Raw genomic sequence first — 16,931 nt, forward strand, 5'->3', positions numbered from 1 at the left:
GTTGGTGTCATACCGGATTTCTCTTTTATTTTGTAATATTTGATTTACTTGCTGCATTTATTACATGTGGAATAATTTTGAGTACCTCGCCCCATTAAAAAGCGCTTGATGTAGAAGGGCCCCGTACTCCAGGGATTTCATGTTACTGCAGCTGAAGTCACGATCAGGCATTTAGCTGGGGGAGTGATTCATCCAGCTCGGCTTCGGAAAGAAGGGGAAGAAAAGGAGAAAAAGAAGTACTTCTGGGTGCTTGAAAACCGGCACATTCTGATTCCCATTTTCAAAGCTGTGTCTCTGGAGGGGGGCTGAAGTTGGCCAAGGAAGGGTTGAAATACAGTGACAGGGACAGTTATCTCTGGGTCAGGAGCAATACTGCGGACCTGCTGCTGACAGAGACTGGTGACAGCTCTAAACGCTGACACTTCGGCTCTGCGTAGTGCTGTGGTTTTTTGGCGTGCTACAGCCATGTTCTGTTTAATGAATGTGTAAAATTAGCTGAGAATATGTCAGGCACATGTGTTAAATGTGGTCTGTAGTAGAGGTGTCTCATGGAATCACCTGTGATGAGCAGCATCGGGCAGTGTGCAGGGGGAGAACAGGCTGAGGTGCCCCAGAGTACATCACCAAAGTCACCTCCTGCCCCTTTCTCCAAAGCTTTACAAGACAAAGGGACTGTGGTTAAAAGGTGAGGGCAGGCGAGAATGTGCCTGTGAGGATGTGGTGGAGGGATGCTTTGCGTGCAGAATTAGGTGGTTTGAAAACCAAATATCAAAGGGCAGGAAATTGCATTCAAGTAAGACAATATACCACGTATCAGGCTTTCTCCTGAACTTCTAATTATTTTATGGCATTGCATTAATTAAAAAATGTTTCCTTGGCAAAGATGTATTGAATCAGTTTAATTATAACTGGGTACAGAGGGGAAGCAGTCACAGATGGCAGCTCGCGGGGAACTGTTGCCTTATCATAGGCAGCAAACAAGGGGACTAGAAAAACATGGAGTTCAATTACGGTGTTGCACCTCCCGAGGTAGGCTGGTCTGAGCTGTCACGTGGAGACCTGCTTGAGAGCTGTGAGGAACAGCTCATCCTGTGACAGGAGCAGGCTCAGAACGAAGGGACAAAAGAAGGTGTACTGTGACAGGCAGAACACTGGCTTTTCACATCTTCGCTTTCTGAAGTCCTCGGGGATGTGCTTTGTGTTAACCACAGTGCTGCTCTGCTCTGAAGGTGCAGTGCTCCCTCTGTCCCTGCTTCATGAGGAGATGCTCTGTACATCTTTTGTGCAGGGTTTATTCTGTAGGCTGAAGGTACAGACAGCTCTGATCTGTCCTGTTCCCTCTCGCACAAGCACTGAACGAAATCCAGCTGGGAACTACTGTGCTTTGGTTTTCCTGAGTTGGAGCAGGACCCCAGAGCAGGGCTGCACGCTTCATTTTATTTAGATCCAGGAATCTAAAACGTTCCCCACTTGGATGGGGCTCGGAGCAAGCTGCTCTAGTGGAAGGTGTCCCTGCCCGTGGCAGGGGTTGGAGCTCAATGAGCTTTAAGGTCCCTTCAACCCAAACCAGGCTGGGGTTGTATTCTCCAATTCCGTGATGCTGGGCAGGTCTCAGCAAGTCAGAGCTGAATCTGTTCCCTAAAGATCTTGTATGGTTTCTACATTCTGTCAGTCCTGGAAGACCTCTTTCCCTAAATAAACCCCAAAGGACCCTTGGACTCGGTGAGGCTTCTGGAAAAGACCGGTAAGATCACTGGGTCCAACTGTTAATCTGCTCTCAATGAAAATTAGTTTCAGACTTCTTAATTCCTACCAGCAGGAGTGGCAGCAGGGCTGCCCTGCTGGGATTCCCTCCATACATGTCCAGACACTTTTTTGCCGGGGGAAGTGATGACCTGCAAAGGGACTTAGCTGTGATGGGAGCATGAAGGATGGTATCAGGCTGGGTTTGAGGTGCAGTTTTCTGCAGACAAATCCAAGGGGAAAAGACCTGTTCCTCAAAAATAGCAAAGACTTTCTGAATTCTCCTTCGATGTTCTCAGAAGTCTTCTCTTCATTCCCGGAGCCAATGCAGCATTTTTCAAGACAAAAGAATGTTGCGAGCAAGTGTGCTCCCTAAGCATTAGTTAAGAAAATAACAAAGTAAAATCAACTTCAGCGAAAGCATTTGGCCTTTTTAAACCGAATCAGTGAAAAATCATTAGGAATGTGCTGATCTAGTGGACCTTTTCTCTTGTATTGCAGATAAAAGAATACGAGAAACTGGATTCTGAGGAAGAGCGGCTCGCCCGGAGTCGGCAGATCTATGACACGTACATCATGAAGGAGCTCCTGTCCTGTTCCCATGTGCGTAGCATCCCGATCTCACACTGCTCTTTGCCTTATTTGAGTAGCTTGACAGCAGGGATAATTCAAAATAACTGTTGTTTCATTCAGAGAACAATTATTACTGACGGGATTGTAGCTACCAGTGCTTGTAGTGCTGGGGATTTCTGTTTGAAGCCAGTGGGACTGCGTTTGGCTGAAGTCAGCAGAGAATCCCAGACTGGTTTGGGTTGGAAGGGACCTTAAAGCCCATCCAGCTCCAACCGCTGCCACGGGCAGGGACCCCTTCCACTGGAGCAGCTTGCTCCAAGCCCCTGTGTCCAACCTGGCCTTGAACATTGCCAGGGATGGGGCAACCACAGCTTCTCTGGGCACCCTGTGCCAGCGCCTCAGCACCCTCACAGGGAAGAGCTTCTGCCTGAGAGCTCATCTCAGTCTCCCCTCAGGCAGGTTCAAGCCATTCCCCTTGGCCTGTCCCTACAGGCCCTTGTCCAAAGCCCCTCTCCAGGTTTCCTGTAGCCCCTTAGGCTCCAAGGTCTCCCAGAAGCGTGTCTTTTTGAGTTTATTTTCAGTAATGAGAGCTGTGTACCAGTCATTGTTAAACTTGGTGGTAGGCTAAGGAAATATTTGGAGATTGATCTGGTTTTATTTCTGCAAACAAGATATTTTACAATACGATAGCATGAGTGCCGTTTGTGTGTGTATATACTTGCACACATTAACCAACCTCCCCCAACCCAGCAACAAGCCTGCCTCAAAAACCCAGAGGAATGGAGCTGCCAGGGACCCTTTGGATGTGGAAGTCTGGTGTGTGGGAAAGCTCAGAGTAAAGGTTGAGATGACTGTGTTTAAAACTGGTCACACGCAGCTTGCTGGGGGTTGTGTTATGATTTGTTTGGCCATAAAGCAGGCTTTCATACTACATGGAGACAAGGCACTCTTTAGCCTCAGCGTGGCGAGTTGAAGGCGTGGGGCCACGTTGGGACAGATACTGCTTTGTTACAGCCCATGGAGACACGTGTTCCCTCCAGCTGAGCTCTTGCCCCATTGATCTGTATTTATCAGTTTCATTTACTGTCGCTTTAAAGAAGGATCTGCAGTAGGTTTTAATATATTAATTATGATATTATTAACCTATGATAGGCTCTGTAGTGGTAGAAGGCCCATGTCTGCTGTCTCTGGAGCTGTACCCAGATAGGGCATTTTTCACTGATTTCTTAAAGGAGCATCATGGAGCCCTTCTGTCTTTGCCTTTCCCCTCCTCATCTTCCCCTCTCCTGCCTTCCTGCTTTAGAGCACTTGTTTCACTGTGTCACTCTGCATGTTTCACAATGACATGCTTTGGGGAGGTGTTGCACCCATTCACTCTGAGGAGCGTCTCTGTCTCACATGGGTAAAAGAACAGCAGTCCCGTAGACCTCCCATGAAACTTTTCCATTTCCAGTGTTTGAAATGTTTCTCTTTCTTTTCCAAAAGCCTTTCTCAAAGCAAGCTGTAGATCACGTACAAATGCATTTAGCCAAGAAACAAGTGCCAGCCAGCCTTTTCCAGGTGAGCTCAACACACTCGGAATGGTCTTGTTCCTTTCACTTCTGTGACAGTAAGCGATCTGGTGCGTAGTATTTCAGGAGACAGAATAAACTGTACTGGTGTATGTTCTTCGCTGTAGTAGTGATAAAAATGCTTTTTTTAAGTCAAAAATTACAAATTATTGTCTAAAATATTGTAAGCACTTTTGATGAAAGCAAACTGTATCTTGGTGCATATGGACAGGGTAATTCTTAAATCTATGCAATTTTAAGCCATTAAATGATTTAGAGTAAATCACTTTCCATCAGGAGGGTACACATCCTGTCAGGCTAATCTGAACTGAGAAATAGCCTTAATGTTTCAGTAATGTGAACCCTTTGAAAGCATTTTTCCTTTGATTTTCAAGTGTATTAATTCCCAGCTGATGTTGGTGTGGAATTCAGCATTTGTACCACCTCACCTGTTCTAGTGTTCCTCTAGAAAAAGATGCTTGTGAATGGAAGGTGCTGATTTCTTGGTAAGGACAGAGAGGAGATGAAGCAAGAGGGCAGCCCTGGGAGTACAGACTCCACAGCGGGGACCATTTACTCTGTTTAAATACACTGGGGAAGAAGAGCTGTGCTGTGATTGATTTCCCAGACCTGTTGTCCATAGGCAGGTGCTTCACACGGGTTTCATACATTAATCGGATTCCAAAAGCTAAATGAAGCTTCAGTGCTTCATTCAGAGTGCCTCCTTCAAAGAAAACACAGTAAATTCTGTTGTTGTATAGGGCCAACATGAGTTAAATGCAGTGGGTAGTGCTGCATCATCAATTTATTGTATGCTTAAATACTAATTGTGTTTCTTATCCCTCTTCAGCCATATATAGAAGAAATTTGTGATAGTCTCCGAGGAAAAATATTTCAGAAATTTATGGAAAGGTAGGAACATGGCACATTATCCAAGCTTTCCACCTCATGTAGCTGGAAGCCAGGTCTTTAAGCGTTGCTGTAAAGTAAGGCTGAAAATGTTTCATAAACTTCATTTAATTGCTAGTGTATTATCAGCAAGCTTCCGCAAAGGAGTGCCTGCTTCATGTATAGTGATGAATGTCAGGATGCAGGAGTGGAGAAATAGTAAAGCTGATTTTCTCTTGCTCCATACAGCAGCAGTAATGGGCTGCAGTTTGATCTCAGGGGTTTACAAACAGAACTGTATTCTTGGGGGAGATTTTCATGAGTAACCAGCTCTTGAGTGTGACTGAAAGACGTGGTTTGCATCTGGACACCCCGCAGTTAAGCAGGAAAGGTCTAGTAAAGAGCACAAGACAGAGATGATGGTAAAAATCCTTCTGTAGAACTATTATTTCTTACTCTGAAGATAAATACTTCATTATTTGTGTAGAAATAAGAAATTACTTTTTTCTTTGTGACAGCTTGTGGTATTATCAGTGTTTTTCCTATTTTAAGATAAAATTAGTTTAAAATGTTCCTTGGAGTATATAGAGACCCATTAGCATGAATTGAGCTGCCTCTGCTTTCTTACAGTTATCTTACAATTATCTTCCTCTTTCTGTAATTTAAATGTTTGTTAGTTCCAATTTTAGTTGGTTTTAAAAGTTAAAAACCATATGAAGGAGAGATATGAGGACACAGCGAGCACTTACAGGGATAAGATTATCTGATGTCTTTCTCCTATAAGGATGTAAAATCTGAAGCATGCGCTGCTAGTAATTGCTCTTCTTGGTGGGGGTAGGATTACAGTGTTTTGAAAGGGAGACTGTCATTTGCTAAGTAGCACCACGTACCCTGGTTATTTTACACAGCAGAGTCTTGATGCTTCCTATGATGCTTTACACAGTGTCTCAGACCACTTTTAAACTTTTTTTCCCTACAGTGACAAGTTTACTAGATTCTGTCAATGGAAAAACGTAGAACTAAATATTCATGTAAGTACCTCCAAGTATATTTATCTTGTCAAAGGAAGAACATGTTCCTTTTCGAGTAATTGCTTGCAAGTAGGTTGAAATAGAAACAATAAGGAGCTCCTTCTTCCAAAACAATGCATGTTACATGAATTACACTTGTTAAATATCTTAACACATGAATAGGTTCTTTAGATGTTATTTTTACAGTAAGTTTTTGTAATGCTGCAAATTGAATCTGGTTTTTGTTCTGGTTTTTGCATTTACAGCTGACCATGAATGATTTTAGTGTACATAGAATAATAGGAAGAGGGGGATTTGGTGAAGTGTATGGTTGCAGAAAAGCAGACACTGGAAAAATGTGAGTATTTACCTGCTTTGTTTTAGAGGCAATGCTAAGCTCTGATCTAGTAAGGAAATCCTTCCAGTTGTTTCTTACCAAACCACTGGGAAGCAGCGTCACATTATTCTGTAGTTCTTTGTAATTAAATGTTATCCCAAGAGGTTCCGATTTCTGGCTCATCTTTAAGCTTAGTTTGATATTTGATCCTGTTACATGCCATGCAGTGGGGCTTCAGTCTAGCAGAGCTCTTAAGCACATCCTACATTTAAATGGTCTTTGCAGAGGTAATGGAAAGGGCAGATGTGTTTAAAATGAAGTGTGTGCTTAGCTGTTTTCCTGGCTCGGAGCCTGACGGCCCAGGACCGGGTCCCTGCGGAAGCCATGGTGGTGGTGTGAGGTGGTGCCTCTCGTCTGCTGGAGGTTGCTCCTCTCGCAGTGAAGCCCATCCCATAGCTGGTGCTGATGTAAGGACACGACCTCATTGATGATGTAGGGACAGGACCTCAGTGCTGTGCAACCTGCAGGGTTGGGCCTGAGCAGGTTCTGAACACAGAATTCCAGCTATGTGCGATTGCGTGTTTGTGCCCTGAAGAGCACGTTTCACTGGTGAAAGCAGTGATCCTTATCTACATTTGGTAGAATATAGTTCCAGTGTTGAAGTTCTCCTTAACAGAGCTCCTGGTGGGAACTCCGAGATCAACCCTCTGTGGGTTTTATCCTTTTTCTGGTCTTACCATTCACACACTTCCCTTGATCATCAAATTTCAGTCTCTAGGCATTAATTGCCCCATTATGTTCTCTTTGGAGCATCTGGGCATTGATTTAACAAAGCATTCTCAATATCTCTCTATCTGTTTATTTACATTCCACCCCACCCCTTTCAACTTGCTTTTCTCCTAACAATTTTAGTCCAGGGACCATCCTTACACATTCCTCTTCTAAGTATGCACTGGCGTGTTCGATGAGCCAAGTGTCTGCGGTTACAGTTGGCTTCACTGGCAGTGCTGTGTGCTTGGCATCCTTGATAATAATAAACTTCTGAGCTATTAACAAGTGGAAGACTTCTTAATGTTGCTGTCATGCTCAGTATTTTTGCAGTGACTTCAAGTATTTATATTAATATTATTACTAACAGTACTGTCTCTGTTCTTACTTGGGGACTTTTTTGTCCATGTACAGTTTTTGTCCATGTACAGTTAATTTGTCCATGTACAAAACTAAAGATCTTATTTAGCTTGAGCCACAATCAGTAGGCGTCCACCCTGAAGAGGTAGTTGACAGATTCCCAGGCATTTTCATGTCTCAGGAGGTGGATAAACCTTGGGACTAGCAAGTGAAGCAAAGGACAGGTTTTATCAGATATAAATAGAGTGAAGGGAAGTGCAATGTGGGATAAACCAACCTATTTCCAACTTGAAGCAAACCTTTAGATTAGATTCAGTTGCTGGGTAAAGGTTTGGTTTAGTTCTTTCTTAATCCAAACCTGTTTACCCATCCCTAATCCAGATCCCGTCCACTCTAGATGGCTGCCTCTGCTGCACTTTACTGCCTGCAAGGAGCTTGGGAAGCCACCCCTCGAAGGTAAATGCCATTGGTGTTTCACTAACCCACAAAGACACACCTGAGGCTATTTTCACATCACCTCCTTCAAGGGCATCTAAATAGGGCCCAGAAGCATGATGCAGAAAGCAGTCTAAAGGGGGAGGGATTGCAGTGCTTTGTAAGCATGCAGTTCCAGATGAGGATGAGGTTCCCTGTCTTGGTCAGCCCCGAGCAGCCCCTGTCATTCACTTGATCAGTGGAGTCAAAGCGTAAATCAAGGACAGCATGTGCAGTGTTATTTATAGTCAGCGTCTGCAGACTCCCCAGCAGGAGCACGTGCTGTGAATATATTCCTTGTTTTGGAAACGTAGAATCCGGGATGCTCACGCTCACTCTTCCCCCACTCACCACACATGCATGGCAGGAATGACGTGGCTTGTCGAGGGAGTGCAGGGCGAGGTGATGCGAGGCCCCGTGGCTGTGCAGAGCTGGCAGCGTAGGCAGTTGATGAGCATCGGTGCAGTGCTGTAACACCGTGTTCTCCTCAGTGCAGTTTAACACCAGTGGCCTAAAAACCCGTGGTTGCCCGTGTCTAGAGATCCTCTATGCAGGAGCACACGTCTCCTCCTCAACTGCTGCCTAATAGTGGGCTCACCTGCTGGCTTCACCAAATAGCCAGACTATGCAATACCCTCCTCTTGTTTGATGGTTGTTAGGGTAACGTTCTGCTTTTGAGCAAAATGTTATTAATTTGTATAATACAGATGGTAGAAGATTAAAAAAAAAAGCATTCTTGTGTATATCTGACCTCTGAGTAGAAAGAAAACTTCAAATCGGAGCTCAGCGTGTGTTCAGGATGTTATTTTCCTCACAGAAACTGTTAGAATTACATGTAACTGTAATAGTGTCTGCTACTTAATTCATACTGCAAAGCCCTGCTTGTAGGTGTTAATAAATGGATGTATGATATGTAATACCTCAATCTCCGTGGATGTTTGGACGCAGAATTGTTTGTTACAGCACATTTCTGTGTTAGGAGGCTTCTGCTGAAAACGTCTGAACTCTGAGATGTTGGAGGTTTGCTTGTTTAGTCGTGTCATGATGTTTTTAGTACCAGGTTTAAGTCTTTAAAGAGCTTGCTTACAGGATATTGAAATGTGCATGGCATAACTGGTAGTGAATAACTGTGTAAGGAGGAAGTGGTTTTGGTGCTTTTTCTGAACGGTTAATATTTTCAGGTATGCAATGAAATGTTTAGATAAGAAGAGAATCAAGATGAAGCAAGGAGAAACATTAGCCTTAAATGAAAGAATTATGCTGTCTCTTGTCAGTACAGGAGTAAGTATCATTGATTTGTTATTATTTTATTTCTTCTTTTTCTTCCATATAATATAAAAGCTGTTACATATAATACATATTCCATTAATCCAGTTGTGTGACATGCAAATATTAACTCCTTCTGGAGCCTTCCCCCTGATTCTAGCAGTGTGTCTGAAATGAGAATGGAATGTGCTCCAGGCCCTGCACCAGCTCCATTGCCCTTCTCTGGCCCTGCTCCAGCACCTCAGTGTCTCTCTTGTAGTGAGGGCCCCAGAACCGAACACAGGATTTGAGGTGCAGCCCCACCAGTGCCCAGTGCAGAGGCACAACCACTGCCCTGGCCCTGCTGCCACACTGATGTTAACACAAGCAAGGATGCTCTTGGCCTTTTTGGCACAAGTTCATATTCAGTGGCTGTTGACCAGCACCAACCAGGTCCTTTTCCTCAGGGCAGCTTCCCAGCCACTCTTCCCCAAGCCTGGAGCATTGTGTGGGGTTCTTGGGACCCACCTGCAGAACCCAGCCCTGAGCCTTGGTGATCCTCATACAGTTGGCCACAGCCCAGTGATGCGGTTGGGATTTCTCAGTTAGATTTTTAATCAAGTGAACTGTTTCACCAAAGAGAAGTTGTGGCCTCTCCAGAAGTGTCAGGAGTTCCCAGAGCCAGAGGGTGAAGTTCTGTAGTGGAGACTAGACAAGAAATCTGGGCAAATTAGTAATAATTGTCCTATTAACTTCAATTTGTGGTTCTGGTGCTGCAGAACTGACTCTGAATTCTCATGTCTAGCAATTCAAAGAGAAAATTGCTCCTGAGGCTGCTAATGGTGTGGGTAGTTTTCTTACCTGACAGCGCAGAGCTCGTCATTGAGCAGCAGAAAAGCAGGACAACCCGTTTATTTTTTCATTGATTATCAGCTCATTGGAGAGAAACTGGTTTTAGATTCTTGGAAACTTGAAAGCGAGTTTGAAGAGAGGTTTTGTGCAGAATGCTGCCCATTCAGGGACATAGGCACATCAGCCAACACGAGATGCTGGAACATTCTGAACATGCAGAATTCAATAGGTTTGCAAGGGGTAGAACAAGGTAATTCATTTAATTCCTGAAGCTGAGCTGTTAGGTTTGCATGGCCCGTGCTGTGCCCAGGGACAGGATCGATGTGCTGCCCGGAACAAAATGGAACTGGGAAGTTCGTTGCAGTACCATTAGTCATGAAACTGGGAATCCAGATGTCTCTGCAAAGCACATACTAACAGCTGCGCAGATCACACATGCCTTTGTGTAACCACATTTGGTAATCCACCTCAGATGCTGGCACTCGCAACCACTTCTTCAGCAGGGAGCTGCCAGACTTGAGTCCATCGCGGCTGCCTTGTGAGAGCAGCTTCTCATGGTGATGCTGCAGCTGAGCACAGCTCGGCAGTGGGGTGGGCACCACTAAGGAGACAGGGAGCTGATGGGCTTGGCCACATAGCACCACATGGGGGTTCCCCACCGTGGCATGTGCTTTGTCACTGATGGTTGGTGTAACGCGGACAGGCTGTTGGTGAGGTTTGTGTTTCCTCTCCTGCAAGATACAGGCCCTGGCTTTCTGTCCCATGGAGATGTTCAAGCTGGGTGCTGGGAATAGGTTTTGAAGTTCTTGGGAAATAGCAGAGTATGGAAAATATTTTTCTTTCTGTTAAAAGAAAGAAAAATATTTACTTTCTGTAATAGCCAGTGTTTGCCTGACTTCTGTTCAAACCCAGTGCATCGAGGTCAACTGGGACCATGGCTGCTCATGGGCTGTATAACAGCAGCATGCCAAAAGGTGCTCTGTGTGTGTTAGGAAGTAGGGGCTCTGCACTACTGGGGTTCCAGCCACTCTGCTGTGTCTTCTAGTTCTGTTCTGAGAACACTAGGCAGTCAAGCTCTCTTATTAAGGGTAGTGATTAAATTAGGAAGGCTTACACAAAAATGAATTATGCATCACATTTACACCTGCAGAGCTCCTTTAAAAAATGAGATCCATAAAAGCACAGGTGCACTGGTATAGATGGTGCCCTTTCTTTTTCTGTGTCTGGTGTTTAAATTCTGATCCTTCTGGGTAATTAGGTTGCTCTAAGGCACTAGGAAGCCTGCTTGGGGACACTGCTGAGTTATCCAGCTGATTTAGAAAATCAAGTTAATAATTCTACTGAAGCTTTTGCTCTGAAGTTAAGTTGGCACTACAGAATACGGAGTTTGTAACGAGAGGTAATGTCCTTACAGCCTTGCCTAGAGCCTCCTCGTTTCTAGGACCATTCAGCAGTTATTTTCACACGTTTCAGACATGTGCCTGCCTTCTGCATTGGGGATTGGTATGGGCACAGTAGCAATAAAACACAGATTTGAATGGTGCAGCAGGGTTGGTCCATGTAGCGTGGGAATCACTGGAATTCAGTCAAGTATGGAAAGGTTCACATTGCAACCTTATCTGGTTTTGCCCTGTGGGAGGATGAGCTGGCCTGAGCTGTCCCAGTGGCTGGCAGGGATGGAGTGTGTGGCTGTTCCCTCCCTTCCGGAGCCAGCTCCCCATCCCCGGCTCTGCTCAAGGCCACTGTGTTTTGCTGCTTCTAAATTGGGAAGGAAGCGAGTTCCTGTTAGAGATTCCCAGAGCTTTCACTATCAGTCCTGCAGGAATTAACTCATTGTTTAAGTCATGGTAGGTCACATTCGTGCTTCCTGCCTGCTGACCTGGCTCCTCAGCGGTTAAGCTCATCTTGGCCCATCTTCCCATCAGTGCTTTGGGGTCGGAACGTTGCCTGTTGGTGTTACTGTGCAGCCCAGTCTGCTTCAGTAGCACAGCCAGTCCTTAAGCTTTCACTGTAGGCTAACCAAACAGCCCTGGTCTCATATGGCTTTGGAGAAGGGATTGACCATGTAATAGCCACCCCCTATTAATTAGCATCCAATATATGCCTGCTGAAGAGAGGGTGTTCTGCCAGCTTTCTGCCATGGCCTGTGCATTATAGAGATACCAGCACACTGAACAGATCAGTGGGAGCAGAGGTGTTTTCCCAGCTGTATTTTCAAGGGCTGCTTGTCTTAAACATCCATGTGAATTAAGGCTCAAGTGCATCAAGCAGTGGCAGTATAATCCATCCCTGTGCACGGCCACCCTGCAGTGACACTTAAATCTGGACTCACCACACTTGTTTGCTGGGTTTTGCATAGTCTGGAGCTTGCTGTTCCTGCTTCCTGGGCATCACATACTCATCAGAGCTGTAGCTTCCTTCCTGCTGTATTTTGTTCTCTTTAACCATCTGCTGCGAGTGCTGCTGGGGAGCTGCAGGGCAGCAGCGGGTGGCTGTCCCCCTCCCCGTGCAGCTCTGCAGGGGCTGGCAGCAGTGTGGCTGCATTTAATGTCTAGGTGAGGATAACGCCTTCTTTCCTTGGGGATTTGGTATGGGACGTGACTCATGATTCGTGGTGAGTGCTCCAACAGCTGAACGTTCACCGTGCAGTTGTGAGAAATAGTGTGTACCCTTTACACTTCATGGGAACAGCTTTATTTCTCCCTGAGCTGGCTTGGAGCTTGTCAGCTTTGATGTATCTTCCATGTAAGTCTCGTGCAAGCTCAGGTAAATGGAATATTTGTAGCTGCTGTAGGTGCAAGTCTGTAGAGGACAGTGATGGTCGCTGCACTTTTTAAGCCTTTGGCTCCTCATAGCAAAATCTGAGATCTCTAAAGTGCAAGTGAAACATCAGAGTGTGTAGCTAAGATTGCTTTAGAAAACTATTACGAATATGGGCTGATATCACAGGAAGAACATCCCATGTATTTTTAGCTTCTCTAAGTGGTACGTTGCTTATTGCCCAAATGAACTCTTTGCTCCTTTCCTTCTAGGACTGTCCTTTTATAGTGTGTATGACCTATGCCTTCCACACCCCTGACAAACTCTGTTTCATTCTGGACCTGATGAATGGTAAGCAAGACTCATGCGGATGATGGTGCAGGAGGACTTGTAGAGATCATAAGGAGAATGAGGGGAAAAAATAACTCGAGGTGTGAAGCAGTGGCCTGCAAGCACCCAGGGGTACATTGATCTGTACCAGGGGATGTACAGAACAGGCTGGAAAATCTCTGTTACCTTAAAATATTGACATATTTAAGTAAAGGTTCTAAAAGGCCCACCAGGCTGGAAGCTTGGGGAAATGCTGGTCATGTGGAGAAATGTATGAGGACATCAGGGAACAGCTTTCAGAGTAAAAGTAAAAGGGCTGCTGTACAGAGATTTGCAAAGAGTTGATGGGGGAAGCGTTCCTCAGAAGGGAAGAACTCATACCTAGAAGCCTCAACCTACCCCTAGTGAGGACACACAGAGAGAGGAATTGGTGGAGTGAAGAGAGAGAAGGTGCTGCAGTGCCCATATTTGCTGAGGATGCTGAGTGCTTGTGGGACTTGGACTCTTTCCTAGGAATAGTCGCAATTTGATGTGGTGGTGGCATGGCTTAGCTCACAGAGTGACGTTGTGTTGGGCCTGCTCTTACACAGTGTTTTACTTGCTGGGTAAATCCTTTACATTGAGACTCAGTTGCTGGATTAGTCACTGAATGCAAATGTATATGAGGTAAATGCGTTCTTAAAACAGAGTTTCAGATTGATGAGATTCATTTATTACCTTTCTCAGGTATTTTGTCCCCATTGGTAATGGCAGAATGTAGGGCTGGGTCTCTGTGAGCTCCATAGGTTCTGAGAACCTACAAATGCTTCACTGCTCCCCATGGCATCCTGCTCTCTTCCTGTGAGGCAAGGTTTGACTGTTCCTGTAATGGCATCTCAATCCTGCTCATTTCAGGAGGAGATTTGCACTACCACCTCTCCCAGCACGGAGTCTTTTCTGAAAAAGAGATGAGGTTTTATGCTACTGAGATCATCCTGGGTTTAGAACACATGCACAATCGCTTCGTTGTATACAGAGACCTCAAGGTAATGGTGAACAGCAACTGCTTTCACCCCGGTGCTGGACAGCAGCAAGTATACCCACAGGTTCAATTGTCCTGCCCTAAACCTCTTGTGGGGAAGAATACAGATTATTTGTTCATCTTTGGCTGATTTTTCTAATGATTTTCAAAAGAGTTCTGATCTGAGTTGTTACCCAATTTAACCTGCCTGGAAAATGCTTCCTTGGGGTCAGAATGACTCCTGTGCAGTGTTACTCGTCTCACCAGCTTAATGGTGCTATTAAGTTAGAGACTATACCGAAGTGGTGTGGACTTGAGGCCAAATGGGATTTATTCTGTCATGTGCTTTGGTATTCCTCAGTCTTTCATAATCTGTGGGGTTGGTGGTGCTCCATTAGAATGTTGATTAGAGCTAGAAAGTGGCTGTTGCATTGACATAAAAAGCCCCAAAAAGCAATTACCAGTTACAAGAGAGTATTGATGTTTGAGGATGAGTTACTGTGTTCGGAGAGCTGTAACGTACCAGGCAGTAACCTTTCTGTGCCTCTGGCTTTCCAGCCTGCAAACATCTTGTTGGATGAACACGGGCATGTGAGGATATCAGACCTTGGGCTGGCTTGTGACTTTTCCAAGAAGAAGCCCCATGCCAGTGTGTAAGTATTGCATCTGGGGGCTTTGCTGCACATACAGCTACTGCTGAGTCCTTAAGGAAGAAAGGTAACACTTGTGTGGCACAGGCTTGCTTTGGCACGCAGCTGAGCTGGGTTCAGCTCTAATAAGGGTTTTCAGTCTCCTCTCTCTGTTTTCCTGCACAGTTGTAGCAGCTGATGTGTAGGCATGGCTGGAAGATGACACATCATTTTGAGATGATTCACTGCTCAAAGTTAAAGTACCAGATTGTTTTAATTGTCCTAAATGGATAATTAAATATTCCTAAACTGACTAAAAAACAGGGTTTATTGTGTCTTTCTCTCTCTGGATCTTTGTGAAAATGGAGGCAAATTGTGTTCCTTTCTGCCTCTTGGCGTCAGGTCATAACTGGGATCCGAGTTTCTTGGGTTGTGTGTGGATTCCACATTGTATCTGGCAAGTTTTATTCTTAGGTCCTCATTAGCCCTGATTTAGTCTCAGAATTTATGCAAAAAGGAAAGCTTCATCCTGTCATACCTTGAAAGATCTGCAGTTCAGTGGGTTCTTGGGAAAATCCCTATGTTCCAGTTACAACAAGGGTAAAAGCAATGCACGGTGACTGCTTTCCACTGGTGACCCCAGCCATGACGTCTGGTGGGTGCGTTCTCCTGTTACATCCTGCTGTTAGCTGGAAAGAGACACGTGGAACACCTCGGGAGAGCAGGAGGCAGCTCTGCTGGCCTCTGGGCTGGGGGCAGGAGCAGGTCTCAGCCTTCCTGGGCCCAGGGCTGGAGTGATCTGGTGCTGTGTCCTGGGATCCGTGTTCCCTGTGAACTGAATGAACAGAGTAGGCATCCTTCCTACCTCTCTGTTGTGTCCACTCTTAGATGGAAGCTGCTTACTGACCCCTGCACTCGTTCTGCTAAATCTCTGCTTCCGTTTGCCTAATCACCTCTGTTGTTCATGTTTGAAGGTATTTCCTCAATAGATACACACAAACAAAACATGCATATGTATGTCTGGCCACAGAAAAAGCAAAATAAAATCAAGTTTAAAACGAATTCTTTTTAAATGAGGCTATCTTATTGAGAAAACACCAGTTTTGAATTGTTTTGTCAGTGTTAGCTCTGGCTGTAATCAAGATTTTGTCCCTTTCTGCTTCTCAGAGGTACCCACGGCTACATGGCTCCCGAGGTGCTCCAGAAGGGAACGGCGTACGATAGCAGCGCAGACTGGTTCTCGTTGGGCTGCATGCTTTTCAAACTCCTGAGGGGGTGAGTGAGGTTTCATTGTCTGTCCCTTGAAGTGCTAATGTGTAACGTATTGCACAGCATCTGAAGTGGTATCTTACTGCCATCTCTGCAATGTGGACCATGTCTGCACGCAAGGCTAAACCAGGCTTTTTGCTTCCCAACCAAACAAGGAACAAGCCCTGCTTCCTTTAGTAGCTGCAGGTGTGGGGCAGGGAGGAAAGCAGATGCTCTATCCACTCTTTTGACTTCTACTGATACACAGTTTACTCATCTCTTGGCAACTGTTAGTTTTTTAAATGGTAGGATGTTATTCATTGCTTAAATACACCAGCAGCCCTGTTAAGTGATGGGCTTCATTTTATGCTTAAGACCTGCTGTTGTGATGTTCCCTTTTTACATGTAGTTTTTCCTCCTGTAGTTATGTCTGGAGGCTTCCACTTGTTGAATCTGGCCTGTTACCATATTGGTGTACAAAAATACATGATAATTACAGCCTTGTCAACCATTACCTTCTCACTAAAGTGGCTGCATGAATTTATTGAGATTATGGGATTTATCTGAATCAGTAAGCGCTGGTTGGCAGGTGTTTGATGGAAGTAGCATCCTCACTATTAATGGTGAAACAGAAGAAATGTTTTAAGCTTTTCAGAGTGCTTCTCTGTAAAGACTGATCATTAGTTAGATCACCCTGTGTTCTTGCACCTAATTAATTATAAGCTCTTACCTCTATCCCAGGCACTGCACAAAAGGTGTATGGCTTCTGGATAGAGCTACAGAGCTGTATCAGTTTAACAGTAATTGTTCACAAACTAGACTGAATCTAAGTGTGCAAATAAAGAAAGCAAAAGTGTTTAAATTGCCAGGAAAAGAAGTATTTCTAAGTACAGACAGCATCAGGCAGCTGGCAGCAGTTCTGTGTCTATAATCACCCACTGAAGTAGGTAGCAGGACACATGATGGTTGGGGTTTGCTGGGAGCAGAGGGGAGAGCATCCTTCATTTGGGACCACTGTGGGTTCCTCATCTTTCCTTCTGAGACCTCCTTTTGAGTCGCTTGGGCCCAGAGGGTTAAACCCACTGACTGCTGTGGTTCTTCCTTCACAGGATTAAAGTCGTGTGATGAAACAGCTAGCACCTAGGGACAAGCAGTGCCATCTAC

General features: G+C 45.1%; 1 protein-coding gene across 1 annotated transcript in view; it reads left to right on the forward strand.

The window, feature by feature from the left end:
- Positions 1-16,931, forward strand: part of GRK3 (G protein-coupled receptor kinase 3) — a 57,476-nt gene that overhangs the window by 31,618 nt on the left and 8,927 nt on the right. The window contains exons 4-13 of the mRNA XM_061466516.1: positions 2,245-2,346; positions 3,802-3,876; positions 4,717-4,778; positions 5,734-5,785; positions 6,031-6,122; positions 8,885-8,984; positions 12,833-12,911; positions 13,785-13,915; positions 14,449-14,543; positions 15,687-15,794. Of these exons, the coding sequence (XP_061322500.1) occupies positions 2,245-2,346; positions 3,802-3,876; positions 4,717-4,778; positions 5,734-5,785; positions 6,031-6,122; positions 8,885-8,984; positions 12,833-12,911; positions 13,785-13,915; positions 14,449-14,543; positions 15,687-15,794 (896 nt within the window). The remainder of the gene's footprint in view (positions 1-2,244; positions 2,347-3,801; positions 3,877-4,716; positions 4,779-5,733; positions 5,786-6,030; positions 6,123-8,884; positions 8,985-12,832; positions 12,912-13,784; positions 13,916-14,448; positions 14,544-15,686; positions 15,795-16,931) is intronic.

This window comes from Pezoporus flaviventris, unplaced genomic scaffold, assembly GCF_033815535.1.
Source record: "Pezoporus flaviventris isolate CSIRO_AGI_PZ_B2104156 unplaced genomic scaffold, CSIRO_AGI_Pfla_v1 ptg000041l, whole genome shotgun sequence".
In the NCBI taxonomy this organism is placed as follows: domain Eukaryota; kingdom Metazoa; phylum Chordata; class Aves; order Psittaciformes; family Psittacidae; genus Pezoporus; species Pezoporus flaviventris.